The sequence below is a fragment of the Rhyacophila brunnea genome, unplaced genomic scaffold, assembly GCF_057557595.1.
Source record: "Rhyacophila brunnea isolate RB1 unplaced genomic scaffold, BYU_Rbru_1.0 scaffold_6, whole genome shotgun sequence".
In the NCBI taxonomy this organism is placed as follows: domain Eukaryota; kingdom Metazoa; phylum Arthropoda; class Insecta; order Trichoptera; family Rhyacophilidae; genus Rhyacophila; species Rhyacophila brunnea.
Window position 1 is genome coordinate 23,968,227 of NW_028233276.1, and position 18,437 is coordinate 23,986,663.

The 18,437-nt window shown below is 35.1% G+C and overlaps 1 protein-coding gene across 1 annotated transcript in view; it reads left to right on the forward strand.

The window, feature by feature from the left end:
- Position 1: 1 nt before the first annotated feature.
- The window catches only part of LOC147065435 (mitochondrial glutamate carrier 1-like), a 47,743-nt gene continuing 29,307 nt past the window's right edge, over positions 2-18,437 (forward strand). Inside the window, exons 1-2 of the mRNA XM_085957189.1 lie at positions 2-109; positions 369-422. Coding sequence (XP_085813315.1) covers positions 385-422 — 38 coding nt within the window. The 5' untranslated portion in view covers positions 2-109; positions 369-384. The remainder of the gene's footprint in view (positions 110-368; positions 423-18,437) is intronic.

Genomic DNA, 18,437 nt, shown 5'->3' on the forward strand with positions numbered 1-18,437 from the left:
TAGTAGACTTTGTGCAGTAGTGTTGGACGTATGTGGCTGTCAAATTTTCATATTTAGATTTATTGGTTAATAATTTATTAACCAGTGAGTGTCTTACACGTTGAACTCAGTAAGTTATCTCAGTCACTCAGAGTATTCGAATATACCTATATCATTATACATGAAGTACCACTTCATTTATAATAATTAAATTTGTTTTATTAAAAAAAGTGGTGTTTTTTGACAGTTCATCAAAAATCGATCGGATGATAATAATTATTCTATTACATAATTTAGCAAAGCCGAATCGAAAACAGTGATTTGTTTGGTGTGTTTATTTATTGCAGTTTTGATTCAGTTTTTTGAAAATTCGTTCAATTGATTTTTAGGCTTCCTGCGAAAAACATGGCTAACACCACCGGTCAACCGCAACAGAAATTTGCGTAAGTAATCCATGCAATTGTTTTCTTCTTTACATAAGAAGCCTACCTGATAATTTTCTTTACATATTGATTTATAATGTAACCCTTGTACATACGTATTCTCCATAATATATTATTATCTATCAACTGTGTTCATATTCCGATAACTATTAAGTAAGTAATTTATTTTACTGTCCATTACTAATAGATTTAATATTAAATACACGTCCCCTTTGCCCACAATAGAGAAATATATTGATAACAATGTCCTCTCTAATGTCGTCAATTCCAATAGTGGTCAGTAGGTTTTTTGAAAAATTATCAGATTGTTGAAACAAAAATAACAAAATTATTTATGTTAAAATGGATTAGGTATTTATACACGTGCTTTAGATTTCCTCTAAAAAATGCTGAAGGCCATAATTTCACGTTTACGAAGTGCCACTTTTGTGAGAAAGTAATTTAATAAAAACCAAGATAATGAGAATTTGTATAAAATACCTATATACCTACAATACAAAATAATAATAATATGTATATTTGAATCTAATGAGAATAATTATTGACAGTTCCATGTTGAAAATTCTGTAGGTACCTACCAGTACCTACATAATAATATGTAATGTTGCTGTGAATAAAAATAAACGTGCAATGTTTCCAATAAAATAATAATGTGCTGTTTTGTTTAATTAATTGTTGCCAACATACCTACCTAATTGCATATGTAAAAGAATATTCCAGGAAATTATTCTAATTAATGTAATGTTTCTTTTTTTGTTGCACACATGTCATGCAGCGACTCGTCTATCATATTCTCAAATCTTTTGGCAATCTACATTAACACTGCCACTTTATAAAGACCGCACATAAATATTTTATTTCTGTATAGGTAATAAATACCTTACCTACTCAGTAACAATTCTATCATATTACTTACATACCTAATTATATTTTTAATTTAAATATATACCAAAAATAACAATGGGGGTTCGTATCCGGACCCCCTCCCCAGAAAAAATGCAATTAAGTAATTTACCTAGGTAAATTGAATATTACTTCTTTTTCGTCAAGATCTCAACACTGTGGATCGTGACCCGGATGATTTGCCGTCGAACAGCCTTCTCAATGGGTTGGCCTGGGTCTGAGTTCCCTGGGTTGGCCCCACTCCTCGGTATTCTGCGACACGCAAGGCCTGTGGCCACTGGTAGACTCGTGAGTCGTGCCACTCATAAATTGGTGCAACTATCCGGGGCATCCAATATTTGCTTTAATAATTCCGATGCGGCATCTCTAAAAGACGAGACAGCATGGACACTAACGATCCTAATAATAATTATGACCATTCGATAACCCCTTGTGGATGCGACAGCTCGCAATAACTCGTATTTGAACACCCTTAGTTATGCCTGCAGGGCAGGCGTTTATCGCTAGATTCTAAGTGCGGAGTGTTTGGGTATGGGGAATGTACATGTGTGTATTCCGCGGGCGGGGTAAATATGGAAGTCAGTGGCACCTGCTAGAGTTTGTTAACCCCGCCACTCCTGCTGCTTTACAAATCAATAAAAAAAATATTATGGATATTTTTTCAAAATCAACCCTCTCCCCTAAACAATTTTACTTTGTGCGCGCCTGTCAATGACAATTACATATAATTAAACTGGTTAATTCATCATCAAATATTATAATTTCATAATAGTGCGACCCAGTGGACCGCATGATGAGCACAAAGGTTGCATGCAGGGTGGACGACATGATGATAAAGATAATATTTTAGTCACATAAAGTCTTAAACAACCGTTTATGGCAGCACATACTAATTAAATGGTTCAATAAAATACAATTTTTCGATAGTAAAAATACATTGAATTATATAATTTCAAACTTTATCATCTTTGTGTACCTAAAGCTATTTAATTTGTCAACACATCCGACATAACTATCGACAAACCTTTATTTTAGATATGATTCTGTGATTCAATGCATTTATTATACAGTCGTCGTATTTTATTACAACGTTTTTCTTAGCTCGTATTCTTATTTTGTCCGGTGGTTCTTTGTCCGGTACAAATCTTGCAATCGATTTTTAACTAACTTCCCGACTAGCTAGACATTTGAAACTTTTAGAATATATCAGAACACGATGCCAATGCATTTTTTTAATACTTTTAGCCATCTTTAAGTGGAATTGCATTTATTTTCAGTTAATTCTGTTTTGTATGAAAAGTTATTTCGACACCATTATTGGTCTGGGGTCCTAGCAACTAAATTATTAATATACCTATACGTGCGTTACTATGGAAATCAATATGACATGTCAAAATGACATTTCAGTATTATTTCTATCAAGTACATTTTTTTTTTGATCGTTTAAGCTAGTCAAGTCAAGTTTATATGATTATCAGCAGAAAATTTAAAAACGTTGTATATAAAAAGTTCTTTTTATCTTGTAATTATTGTTAACTACTTATCATTTTAACTGTACCTATACACTTTTCGTTAAAAAAGAAATGGTTTTGCTATATTACTTATAGGTACCTACATACTTAATTACCAATCACTGAATAATAAAAACTAAGTAATAAACTAAGTAAAACCGTAGCTGCTAACACGCTAACAAAATGTAAAAGTACCTACCTACATATCTATGGCAGATGCCATAGTATTTAAAAACAATACAATCATATTCTTGAATAGTTCAGTATTTATCTTTTTATAATATCATTGTTGATTTTTGTATTACCACTGTGTACTCTTCTCATAAAACTTTGTCACCCAGCTTATCAGTCTGTTTGAATTACTCAACAAAAAATCGTAGAAAAGATAAACCAAGATTATTATAGTCAATATGTATTATAATTTAACCAAGTGACTACTGTATACTAACAATTATAAACAACTTTGAGTATACACATACATTAATTATTGAAGGCGTTGAAATAAACAGGGAACCCACAAATATTGAGAATTGGTTTGCCTTCAGGGTAATAAACTTAAGGCTATACTTCAGCTGAGGCATGGTTTAAAAAGACCGTGACTACGCGACGCGCAGATTGTGCAAATGACCCGTGCCGAACAAAATATAATTTGTCATAAAAATTCAACATGCGTCCATTTAATGTTATATTTATTGTTATATTAGTAATTAATAAGTAATAATAATATATTCGTTGACATGTTTTCTTTTTCGAGTACTTACATGCGTAACGTTTTTAGTCATGTTTACACGATTTAAGAATATATTCCTCCGACGCCATCACAAAGCAAAGTGACGTGCTCACAACTCGACTACCGCTCTCCGATTGGCAACGAGTGCGAAATTTCGTCCCGCCTATTGTTGAAAATTATTTGCCGTTTCACTGATGTATGCTCTTAAACACGTCTTGTTAAAGAATATGTTATTTTCAATAGTTATGTCTGCTGTATCATGATATGCATTAAAGTTTGTCACATAAACGAAATGCCATCCATAGCGACTGGCTTACACATTTATATCTTATTGATTTTATCTTATTAATTATTTTCAAATCATTTCGCTTTGCAACATCATTTATATCAAAACAAGCTAAGTCGATCGACATCATTAATGGATTTTTTTCTCGTTGAGAGGAATGTTTCGCAAATAAAATGACTGCATTTTCCGGGAAAAAAAAACTGCAAACATGCTCCCTACGACAAACAACGTCGTATCTACGGTTCTAGGACAATTAACCCGGGGTTAAAAACCCACTGGGCATTAACCTCCCCATATTAAAATACAAAGTCTTTAAATAAAAGTTCAATGACAACAAAATAAATAATGTATACAAAAGATTATTTGACAAAAATACACGTTTTATAATGAATTTGACAAAATAAAAATTTACTTAGCATGGAAAAATATAGACACACATCAAAAATTATAGGAACACGTTTTAGGTAATATCTATAGAGAGAGGCACAAAATATTATTAGGTAGGTATTTAAAATTACCCTCAGCCAGAAAAAAATATTCAAGAAGTTAGTAATACATACAAGTTCACCCACGCTACAGATAAGTAAGTACCTACGTTCATCAGAGTTTATTTCATGAACTTCCAATAAAAAAAAATATTAAGTACCTATGTAGATAGTCTTTTTTATCGAATTTAATTTAATCTAGCGATGGATAATCTAGAATGGCGGAAGTCACTTGATGGGTGTTTTTTATATACGGGGGGGCAATTGTTCCGTTACCCTACGAGCGTCTACAATCTACACTACATCCTACTGTATTTATCAGTGGCGAAGACTCCATACTAGGCGATTATTTAAAGCCTACCTTCTTAAGAAAAATATTTTTTAATTTTATATTGACACATTAAATAATTTAATCACATAATAATATAATCAATATGCCCAACGACATCTATCGTATAATTGTCATAATAATTTTACGATCTTTTCCACTATTTCAATAAGCACCATTTATGGCATGTCTCGAAGGTTTAAAAAAATAAGCGACATCTCGTTTCGCTCTACATATTGTATGGATTACGTTCGCGTGAATCGAAAACTTTTTTTATATGAAGTTTGTTTCTCATAAATTCAAGACGTCTGCGGCGGCCCATATAAATTGGTAAGCTATTTAAGGAGCGCTTACGCTTACATATTTATTCAAAATAATTTATAAGATAATTTAAAAATATAATTTATAGGGATTCAATCACATATAAATATTGATTGTTATTAAAAATAATAAATAATTTATCTCGTGATTTTTATTTGTCAGTTAGTTTATTCATAGACTAAGACAATATTCAGCCAATTAAGTATGTAAGTTGAAACCTGATATTGTATCTAAGTCTGTGTTTTAAATATAGAAGTATTTTAAAATGTCTAGTTTACGGGTTAAATTATAAATTGTTATGGAACAGATTCACAACAATGGATATTTTCAATATATTTTGAGCGTATATTGCGTTTATATTTAAGAAAATACATAATTCAAATTAAATGCTTAATTTTATACCATCAGTGAGCTTTTGAAATTTCATCGGTTTTGTGTACCTACCTATCCATCAGTAGTTATGTCGGATTATCTTCTTATTTCCCGTAAATACATCTAACAAGTGTGCTTGCTCCACAGCCTACCTGTTTCCAAAAGTCACCATTCGCCACTGGTATTTATGTAGGTATCTAGAGTCCAGATAGTTAATCGCACAGAACAGATAAATACATTGAATTCAAATAGGCTATACCCCAATACACTACATTTTGAAGCAAGGTTTTGAATGTGTGAGTGTCCTACGAAAATTAAGCACACATTATAGACGTGCAATAGTATCTGTTGCAACCTTAAAAATACACCAATGAATGAGCGTCAGTGAATAAACCGAAAGCAGTTGTCAGAACGAAGGACAAGCGTATTCCTAACACGTTTAAGTCTATCCCATATTCTTCCAACCTCGAGATCGGCTGCCTGTTACTCCACACCCGTTAGGTATTTCAGTTCCCATTAATTCTGTGTCCTCCGGTTCAGGGGCGGCTCTACCTCAAGGGTTCGCAGGGACCTTCCCCACATCGTTATTATGTCAAAAACATACGTCCGATATTTTTATCATTGTCATTATTGTCATAATTTATCCATCTAAACCCGTCGCAATTTAGAGAGATATTTATTATTATTCTACAAATAAATAAAGCAATGATTGTAAATTATGTAATAACATAATGCTGGTTAAGCGGTAGGTATTAAAACAATCAATTAAATTAAATAATAATTAATGGATAAACCCCACCACCTAGAAAGTCGTCGAGCCGCCACTACCCCGGTTATACACAGCAGTAAGTGCCTAGGTACATGAAAAATTATAAATGTTCATAATTTAGCTGGGACCATGCTAAATGCTATCCTGTCGATATAACTCGTAGCAATAGCGCCCTTGAAGCTAGTTGTCTAAATTGTTAGTAGGTATCGTATAATAGAGTCGGTAAACATTTTGTCCACTGGCAATAATATTATTATTTTAGTGTGACGTCCAGCGAGCGATCCTAATTGATTTCGCCGATATTAATATGCGCGTGACACCGGGAGCTTTTGTTGTCATGTCGATTTCGTAATATATTATTGTTCGCTGTTAGAGCTAAAACTTCAATATTTTGGTATCAATGGTTTTTTTTTTTTCGATATGACGACCCTATTCGCTGGACCAACCCTTACCCTGTAGCTATTAATCCTTAAGAGCACAGCCACAGGTTTGTATGGGCAGTTCCCACACGCTGCTTGGCGCGTAACGAACGGATGCGACTCGCTACGGAGTTTGTAAAGGGTACAGCTAGCTGGTGCCACAGACTTCCGGTGTTACCCGCGAGCGATATCATACGCATAGGCTGGCACTCGACGATTTGCTTCTAAGGATGATTGCCCTCCAAATCGTTGAAATCTGTCGCACCCACAAATCATATAGCGGGCGCATAGCTGAAACAAACCCGGTAACGTTATACATAGTATTTTTTACAGATACATTGTAAGTATTATTAATTGCGATACATGAAGACTTTTTTTATTGTGCGTGCTGATCGTTTTGTAGAGATAACGTCATTATCGATACGTAGCAGTTAAATAAACTCCTGTTTGTGTGGCTGCATTGTTGGTAACGAGTCTTATCATTAGCATGCGTGAAATAAACGTTATCTTAGGCGCGACCCTGCCTTCATTCAATGTTGATAAGATTATCGTAAAATTTCTCTAATTTCAATGGCAAATAAATTTATGAGCTGGGCTCAAATTCAAAGGTTTATCTCCGAGACCAGTCAACAAATATTTATAAACTCTTACCAGAAGATTTAAAACCAACATTTTTCATAACATAAAAAATAAGGAAAATACTTCCAAACAGCGAAAACATGCATTTAGATAAGAGCGGCATTTATAAATTGTAAACATGCAACGATTGCGATCGGGTCTATATTGGAAAGACATCGCGGGCCTTCAATATTTAGATTATTGAACACATTAGAATATTAGATAATAAAAAGGAGTAAAAAGTAAGAAGTAAATTTTAAACCACGTTTTTTTTAATTCACCAATAGTCGTCGTGTGAATAAAGTAGGCTTAAAATAATAGTTCACAATTTTTAACATAACAGCAATATTACTTTAAAATATTTTAAATCATTGCTTCCCACTCTTCACGATGTACCCATTAAAAAGTCTCAAATTGCAACTTAACATTTTTCCTATCAGATCTAGCATTTTTTTATAAGCATCTAGCGTGGGGCGTTAAATCTAGCGTTGTTCTATACCGCATGCATACATCTTAAAACTTCTCACAATAAAACTAGATTTTCTTGAAAAATTAAGATGCTAGTCTTTTGTAACTTAGATACCTATTATAAATAAAGTTATTAATGTTTTATACAAAATAATGACTAAATTTCTTACCTACATCAATTTTATGAATTATTTTTATTAAGTACTTACTTAGTTATAAACTTTTTGAATTTAAAATCGAGCATCTTTTTCTGCCATCTAGTATATTTTATTATCCCGTCTGGCATATTTTTACAACATTTTTCTTAGCTCGTATTCTTATTTGTCCGGTGGTTCTTTGTCCTGTACAAATCTTGCAATCGATTTTTAACTAACTTCCCGACTAGCTAGACATTTGAAACTTTTAGAATATACCAGAACACGATGCCAATGCATTTTTTTAAATACTTTTAGCCATCTTTAAGTAGAATTGAATTAATTTTCAGTTAATTCTGTTTTGTATGAAAAGTTATTTCGACACCATTATTGGTTGCTAAGCGGATTGTCCTAGCAACTAAATTATTAATATATACGTGCGTTACTATAGAAATCAAAATGAAATGTCAATATGACATTTCAGTATTCTATGATCGTTTAACGGCCCACGTGCTCGTCGTAGGTCAAAATTGAGTTTTTATTGTATTTTCAAACCATGATCCTGGACACTCCTTAAACGTTGTAGATAATCTATTTATATAATTTTGAAGCCTTATTATCCTTTATAGTTATTTTAAACATTTGATGACTGCATAAAGTATTTTTGTTACATAAAATAGTATTCTTTTAAACCTCTCGCTCTAATGTTTTAGAATATAGTCATATTTCGGTACATAACTGTGCAGTGGTGTTAAGATTTTTTACATTTATTAATTTTTAAACGCATTTATAAAACCATTGGTATAATTTATTACGAGATAATTTTTGTAAAATATTCACGATAAAAAATTATATTGATAATCTCTGTGATCCCAAATTTGACAAGAATTAGGCATTTTATTATTCAAAAAATCGGCAAGATTAACACATTTGAAGATGATTCTAAAGATACTTATTATAAGCTATGTCTTTGACCATTCAAGTGTGATAAATATCTTATGAATAATGATTGCTTTATTATAATTATTGACCTAAGAATAAGGTAGCGTTTTTTTGAATTACGCCATTTTTTTTGTCATTCCCCAGTGGTTAAGCTACAACATACGGCCGTAGCCATAAATTGACAAACTATAATTGAAGTAGGGAGTAAAATGATATTGACGCGCGTGTTTGAACATGTACCGTTTAAAAAAAAATATAAAAAAAATTCGGTTAGGTACATGTTCAAACACGCGCGTTAACATAATTTTACTCCCTACTTTAATTATAGTTTGTCAATTTATGGCTACGGCCGTATGTTGTAGCTTAACCACTGGGGAATGACAGAAGAAATGGCGTATTTCAAAAAAACACTACCTTATTCTTAGGTCAATAATTATTATAAAGCAATCATTATTCATAAGATGTTTATCACACTTGAATGGTCAAAGACATAGCTTATAATAAGTATCTTTAGAATCATCTTCAAATGTGTTAATCTTGCCGATTTTTTGAATAATAAAATGCCTAATTCTTGTCAAATTTGGGATCACAGAGATTATCAATATAATTTTTTATCGTGAATATTTTACAAAAATTATCTCGTAATAAATTATACCAATGGTTTTATAAATGCGTTTAAAAATTAATAAATGTAAAAAATCTTAACACCACTGCACAGTTATGTACCGAAATATGACTATATTCTAAAACATTAGAGCGAGAGGTTTAAAAGAATACTATTTTATGTAACAAAAATACTTTATGCAGTCATCAAATGTTTAAAATAACTATAAAGGATAATAAGGCTTCAAAATTATATAAATAGATTATCTACAACGTTTAAGGAGTGTCCAGGATCATGGTTTGAAAATACAATAAAAACTCAATTTTGACCTTCGACGAGCATGTCCCTCCTTAAGCTAGTGACATGACCCGGCTCACGGCTAGCTCAATAATGCTACCGGGCCGTCACTGAGGAGACTAGTGATGAACTAGGAGAGGTGGATCTCCTTTGTAGTATCACAACTTTTGAATTCCCGAATAAAACTCTCAGCTGGTGTGGTGCCGAATTTATTCAGGTACTGGAGTTCACGGTCACACAATAAAGTTAACTATCATTGTTCCCGTAATTAAATCTCATTAAAGTATCAGTAAACTATTTATTTGTTCACTATAGGGTCTCTGTGAAATCTTTCACAAATTCCCAAAAAGTCACACCTAACTCGGAGAATGTATACGCAGATATTCTTTGGATATTTTTAATTCATGAAATATTTTCCCATAAGAAAGAAAATATAAATTATTCTTTGGTCACACAGTATTAGGTTTATAAAAAGAATAGAAATTATTTTATTGTTGTTTATAAAGTTTATTTATGTTCACAGCATATTTACAAATATTTATTTGTGTTTACAAACTTGTTTACAAAAGGTTTGCTTAATGTTTACAAATTTATTTACTAAAATTTGTTTTTATGTTTACAAATTTATTTACCAAAACTTGTTTTATAATTATGTTTACTTAATAAAGTTTCAAAAATTTATTTTATAATCCCGAAAAGATTTGTAAAATTTATTATTACAGACTGAGTTTATTAATTTGTTTTTGTAAAACAAATCCGATCGCGTAATTTATCCCGATTACGTCACCTCGTATGATGAGTAATGAAAAATAAAATTACTCCGCGTGTACGTCACTACCGGCAGATACGTGCTATTCGCGCTGCGTTTTAGCGGCCGACGTCACTACCGACAGATACGAGATATTCGCGCTACGTTTTGCCCGCCGGAGGGGACTTACTGGTACGTATGTATCGCGAATTTACTGAGAACCATGTCTCCCAACTTAGCAGTGAGGACTGCTGCTTGCTGAAGATCGCTGGTGAAGAGTGTAGAAACTAATGATTTTACGGGAAAAGTGGTCGCCTTTTATACCCTTCGGATAGAGGTTTAACAGGAAACAGTCCGTAAGGGATAGCAGATGTATATCTTTCTCTCACGGGATAAATTTACGTATATCTCCCGTTCCTGGCAACTTTCTAATAGAGATATCTTCTAATTTAGTCGGGTTAAATTTACTCTACTTTATTTTCGCAAAATTAAGACTTAATAGGGGTGTTTCAAGCACCCTCTAGAACATGTCCCTTAAATGCGCAGTTAGGATGACGTAAGCAAAATAGTTGATTTTATATGATTTTTCGTGTTCAAACGAAGGGGAAAGTTTCTAGCTTTCCATCGAGGTATCGGAATAAGTATTCGGGTACTAAATAAGGGAATGGCAGTCTTTAAATTTAAAATGTCAAAATGAAAGGTTGACACCCACGTACTAGTCCTTTCCACCACTCTTGGCCTTTTTAGGCCAATAGAATTTTACTAAGTTTTAATAAAACTGTTTGGAGCCGCAGAAATTTTCTCATTCGATATCTACCTTTTGGGGCGAATATTATTACGAGAAAATACTATAATATTATACTTAACATTTCAACTTAAATATATAAATGCTTAATCCTAACAAGATGTTATACATAAGTAGTTACTAACTGATTTAACCTTGTATGATGACTTTTACGTAGTAATTTGAATGTAACCTTGAATCTATTTTTACCTCGCGAGCTAGCACAGCTGGGCCGTGCTTTTGCCAGAAATAGATTTTCTTTAAAGTTCAAGGTTGCGTGAGAATTCGTAATTTTAGTTGTAATATTTGATTCTTTTATTACTTAGGATGTGATTAAGATTTATTATTGTTTATGGGTAGAAACCCATCTATACCAGAATCTTAAGTTTTTCCAATTGTTACTTTTACAATATTCATTATAGTCAGCAAGTTATAGCATTAACAAAATCTATAATTATAATTACGCGTCTATAAATATAGGTACGTATTTTTATAACGGTAGTTAGCTTCTATCTTGTATTGATAAAATTAGTGTTAAAATTCTTTATTCATAATTATACAGTATATAAATTTATAAATATTCAATTTTCTTTTCCAATTTTCATACACTTCCATTATCGCTATAAAAGTTATTGAAGCATGTACTTGCTAAATTTTACGTAAACAATCTCTCCCATAACTTATTTTCTAAGTTTAATGGAGATTTCCCGGAAATTTATATTAAAAAATACATCGCGCTGTTTCACGACGTGACATTTCGAGGTCTGTGGTCACAGCGTTCCAATTTCACTGGAGCACTCTTGATTTTCGGAGGCGAAAATTTTTTACGTAAAATTTTATTACATTTACAAAGAAAAGGTTAACAACATACATTTTACTTCCTAATACTAAACGATTACGCTAGTGGTTACCTGTTCATGGTCTTTTTGACCATTTCATTCTTGATTCTTCCATAGTTTTAGAACCATGGGACTTATATATCCTGTCTGAACCGTGTCGTGAGGTTGTCGCAAGGCTATTGAGAAGTAGAATTGACTACAAGGCTAGATTTGTATAGTTATGTCGTTAAACCATACTCTGCCACAAACACTAACTGAAGGTCGGCGTTTCTGCTCGTGTCAAATGCCCACCCTTAATAAAGACATAACTGTATATGTCTAGTCTCAATTCACCATTGCAACACCTCAGGACATCGTAAAAATTCAAAGCGATAAAGCAACAGTAAAGCATATTCAAAATAAAATACACAAAATCTGCGCATGCACACAAAGTTTTTCTTTTACTTTTTGTAATTAATATTCGCCCAGATTCGGGTCTTAAAATTCTAATTTATAAAAGAAAATTATACATTGTAATAATTCTGAAGTTAAAAATTTTATTTTGAGGACGGTGAGTGCTGTATGGGACGACTACTGCTTTTCCTGCCGAGGGACAACCGCAAGGAAGAGGGCTCACGGAGACGCTCCCTTTACGACCCATGGACAGAAGTAGAGTTCGACTTCCCGTCGCGAATCACGTTCCCGCTTACTAGAAAATACGGCATAGTACCATGATATGCCAGGGAGACTCCCCTGACAATACCTTTAATATTAAATTACATAGGGTCATTTAAACCTATTTAATCTAACGCCCAATACTCCTAGCTATATATTACATTCTTCAAGAATTTAAAATCAATCCCAATCAAGAGACTTATTTTTCGCAGCTCCGAATACCAATAAGGACTTAGCGTGAAAGTTACGAACTTCCCCACGCCTAGATTAGCAACGCTCTCTTCATTTCGCAGCTCCGAATACTAATAAGGACTTAGCGTGAAAGTTGCGAACTTCCCCACGCCTAGATTAGCAACACGTCTTCATTTCGCAGCTCCGAATACTATTAGGGGCTTAGCGTGGAAGTCAAGGACTTCCCCATGCCCTAATTAGCAACACTTTCTTCGTTTCGCTCTCCCCGAAGACTTATTTCTTTCTCGCTTCGAGAAAAGACTTGTTTGCTTCGATAATAGACTTATTTCTTTATCGCTCCTCTCGAAGACTTGTGGTTTGCTCCGATAATAGACTTATTTCTTTATCGCTCCTCTCGAAGACTTGTGGTTTGCTTCGATAATAGACTTATTTCTTTATCGCTCCTCTCGAAGACTTGTTGTTTGCTTCGATAATAGACTTATTTCTTTATCGCTCCTCTCGAAGACTTGTTGTTTGCTTCGATAATAGACTTATTTCTTTATCGCTCCTCTCGAAGACTTGTTGTTTGCTTCGATAATAGACTTATTTCTTTATCGCTCCTCTCGAAGACTTGTTGTTCGCCTCGATAATAGACTTATTTCTTTATCGCTCCTCTCGAGGTCTTGTTGCTCGCTTCGATAATAGACTTATTTCTTTATCGCTCCTCTCGAAGACTTATAGCTCGCTTTAGTTAGAGACTTATTGGTCGCTCTAACTAGAGACTTAGCTTACAGGCGATGGCGGTAGCGATCGCTTGGAGCGACGCTTACCTGATCGGCCTATACGCTGATACTGACGTTTGGGGGGCGCATTCCGGATGGGGGCGTCTCGTAAGACTGCGTCCAACACATCCCGCCACTCGCCAAAGGTAGTACCTTGATCTTTGCTCCCGGACGTCGGGAGGTCGGTCCGCGCAGGGCGCCGCCCTCCCAATCGTCCCATCCTCCTAAATTCTTTCTTGGGGGGCGTTATCTTGATGGGGGCGTCCCGTAGGACTGCGTCCAACGCATCCTGCCTCTCGCCAAGAATCATCTCTCCATTAGGTATTGTCGAGTCAACAATTCTTTCCACTTCAACTCCTCCATCGCTAAGTTCGGAATCTGTTCCTGAACTCGCCAGTAGTTCTTCCCGCACACATTCCTGCGCATCCATACGACGTTCTGACAGGGCGTGCACTCCCTCGTCTCTGTCGTTGGTAGCTTTGGAAAGCGGCGTAGGTGATACCACCGGGTCGTCTGCTCTTTCATTAGCCAGATTCTTCTCAAACTATTTCGCACCGCAGCTCCGAATACTAGTAAAGGACTTAGCGTGGAAGCCATGCGCTTCCCCACGCCTTAACTAGCAACACTCTCTTCGCTATTAATTTAAAATATATCACACTTAGCACTGATATGTATATCACGCTTATCATAATCATGTATATCAATTTAACACTAATATTTAATACACTCTTATTACTAACATTTTTATCAAATTTAATATTTAAATCTTTATGAGGTAAACTATTTTTATTACGGGCAATTGCAGTAGTTGGTAATTTCTCTTCACCCGGCGCATCCAACGTACTACCTACAATTGTCCACGTACTTCTGACTACGCTATTTGGACGGTCTGTAGTCGTTACAGATGGTTGTGTCTTTTGACACGCCGCAAAATTCTGTCCCCGACTACACCTGTCCCTAGGATCTAAAATATTTACAGAACCGAGAAAATCCGTAGAAATTTTGCTTTGTTGGTTATGGGCAGCCGTAGCTGAGTCCCATAACTCTTGTTCTCCGTTATTGAGTATATCACCGCCTTTGAGACGATGATCATACACAACAACTCTTTCGTCACTATATCTAGCTTTATCTATATACATTAAGTTCATATTTCTTAATTCAAACTTAACGCTATCAAAATTAATCTTATTAAGCTTACATAACTTATTTTTAACATTCTTAATACTAAAGGACTTACATTTACTTGATTTTTGTTTAAGATAACGATTATAGTCATCTAATGCTATGAGCTCTTCTTCATTAAGTTTATTTCGCCTTAATTTACCGAAGGTATTAATGTTTTGTAGTCGACGATTAGTTCGACTTTTCCTAATAATATTCTTAACGTCAGCCTCGTGGGGTCTGTTCGCTAATTTAAAAGGTAAGTCCCTTCCTAAAGCTTCGTTGCTCGACTGCAACGACGTTCGACTATCTAAACTACATACATCGCTATTAATATCAAGTAAACTGCCAGCTTCGGCTTTAGTATAGTTAGTACTATTAATATTTTTACACAAATGGTTAGCGGAAGCACAATAATTCGTTAAATTATTTGTTACAAGAGATCTGTCGTCAGTATCGACGAAGCTACAGTTACTTACGTTTGCCGATGTTCTCAGCACACCAAGAGCGCCACTGCTTACGCCTTCGCCGCATCCACTGCTAGCTGTCTTTAACTGCTTATCTTGATAACCTTCTTCCTTGCCGCCAACATTTATTTCATAACTCCCTAATTCTAATTTATCTAAAAACTTTTTATATTCTATTTCGCCGCCGGTAAAAGGATTAAAATTTTCTACTATTTTACTAGCAGAATTCTTAATATCACGTTTGCGATGTTTCTCCGGTCTTACGCTATTATCCTTTACAAGAGGACCTGTACAAAGATTAACTTGGTTACTGGGGCCAGCTTCGACCTCACAGTGAACCTTAGGGTTAAATGATTTCACCGGAAGGGTGTCCTTCAGTTTACTTTCACAGTTAACCCTATTCGCCAGAAGAGCGTCTATGTCACTAGCTAGAACTCGGCTGAACGGCGTTCGAGGAACGTTCGTGTCACCTTCTTGAGTCTTCTCTTCGGCGGTCCGCCAGTGTTCGTCGTCTTGGAGCCATCGACGATCAACCCGGTCCGCGAGCCGTCTTCATGGCTCCTTTCTGGTCTGCTGAGCTGCTTGCCTGTCTGGGCAATCCTTGTTTTCATGGAAGCCAGGACAATGTTGACAGCGCCTTTGTCTGGCACCGCCTCGCTCTTCAATGCGAGGACGTGGGCGGTACGCAGGTCTTTCCGAATCGTTTTGCTGGTCCGATTGCCGTGGAGGCCTTTTATCAACAGCCTCCGTGGTCTTATCAGATTTCGCGTTAGTCTCTTGTACCGAACGCGGCTTCTCGCGCCAAGTATTTTGTGGTACGGGTCTCCTTTCATTGTTCGCCTTGACGGCATTTGCTGGAGATGGCACGGAAGCCAATGCCGATTTCAATGGTCGAAGTGTATGAGCTACTTCAAGCAGCTCGTCCATCGTTTTCCATTTCTCTTGATTAACCCTTATCTGATCGCTCACAGTGAGTAGGTCATAAAAGGTTGAAGCCAGGGTTTCCGACTTCATCTCCGGAAGGAGTACCTCGGCTAATTCCATCTTCTTCAGGAGGAAACCATAAGCTCCCTCTTGAGGTCCTTGCTCTTTATGTTCGAGCTCCGTTCGTTGAGCACGACGTCTTGAAGGCGATTCGAAGTGCTCTTTCAGGTCGTTACTAAACGACCGCCAACTGTCCGATGTGTCAATATTTTTGGCCCAAGTCTTGGCCTCTCCTCTGAGCTGACGTATAGCCAACTCTGTCCAATTCTCAGCTGGGTACTTCACAGCTTCGCAATATTCTTTGCAGCGTCGGAGAAAAAGCTCAACGCTCTGCTTTGGGCTACCCTCATAGGTGGAATGGAGTTCCGGCTTAACATGGCGCGGGGTACATACGGCTGGTTCTGGTGGTGCCATTTTTTGTTTGGGAGCCGACGTGCTTACTTGCAAAAATGAATCCTCTTCGGGGAATACTTGCGCGTTTTGCAAGCCTTCTTCCAATATAAAGTCTTCTTCTACACTCGGACCCGGAACAGGGTTCGGCATAATTTCTTCGAATTCCTCCGTCCCCTGGAGTTGGAAGAAGCGGACCTTCGACCGTAAATTCATATAAAAATTCAGCTATCGATTGCGCCAATTTTCAGCTTCCTACGACCACCCGTTCGTCCGCAATCGACGTTTAAAGTTTTTGGAGGGCATGCGCTGCTTGTCGCTGATAACCCTGAAGGCTTGCAACTCCTGTTACAAGCGTCCAATCTTCTCCGTTTAAAATCTTATATTGTAATAGGTACAGGCCTTCATGTACCTATACCCATGACGTCACGGTAATTATGATAATTATCGAGATTTTAATGTACAAAGTAGTATAAATTTATTTTTTTCAAAAATTTTTTTCTTTGTCTGGGTTCTTGTACCTATACTTGTATGGTACTCAACTTTAATTTAGAAAAAAGCTTAAAAATTCACACGAAATTTTTATTGTGCATTTTATTCTTAATTCTATTATTTCTGTTACGGTGAGTAACACAATTTATTTTTATACTTTCTTTGTGGTTTAAAAGGGTCAGAGAGATCCTTTGGATAGTCTCATCGACATACTTTTGCTTAATGTCGGTATCTGACTCTAATAAATTACCAAAAGTATTTATTTTATTTATTCTTTCCTTTTCCAAGTATATCAAGAAAAGTATTCTATATATAGTTGCCTTTACGTATATATTCTTCTCCAAATTATATTTTTCAAAAGTATTCATCACTGGTTCCTCGTTAATGCGAGTTACACTTTATTTCATTGTACTCACATTTATAAAGTTGAGGTAGATCGCTCTTGTAGCTCCGGTATAAGGTTCTCAAAACCTCTCAGGTAACCACAATTGATTGATACACTTCACAATATATTGTTTTTAAAATCTTTTAGTAGATCTTAGTTGTAGGATCGTTCAGGTTTTCGCAACCTGAAGATGCCGCACGCATTTGGGCGCCATAATGACATGACCCGGCTCACGGCTAGCTCAATAATGCTACCGGGCCGTCACTGAGGAGACTAGTGATGAACTAGGAGAGGTGGATCTCCTTTGTAGTATCACAACTTTTGAATTCCCGAATAAAACTCTCAGCTGGTGTGGTGCCGAATTTATTCAGGTACTGGAGTTCACGGTCACACAATAAAGTTAACTATCATTGTTCCCGTAATTAAATCTCATTAAAGTATCAGTAAACTATTTATTTGTTCACTATAGGGTCTCTGTGAAATCTTTCACAAATTCCCAAAAAGTCACACCTAACTCGGAGAATGTATACGCAGATATTCTTTGGATATTTTTAATTCATGAAATATTTTCCCATAAGAAAGAAAATATAAATTATTCTTTGGTCACACAGTATTAGGTTTATAAAAAGAATAGAAATTATTTTATTGTTGTTTATAAAGTTTATTTATGTTCACAGCATATTTACAAATATTTATTTGTGTTTACAAACTTGTTTACAAAAGGTTTGCTTAATGTTTACAAATTTATTTACTAAAATTTGTTTTTATGTTTACAAATTTATTTACCAAAACTTGTTTTATAATTATGTTTACTTAATAAAGTTTCAAAAATTTATTTTATAATCCCGAAAAGATTTGTAAAATTTATTATTACAGACTGAGTTTATTAATTTGTTTTTGTAAAACAAATCCGATCGCGTAATTTATCCCGATTACGTCACCTCGTATGATGAGTAATGAAAAATAAAATT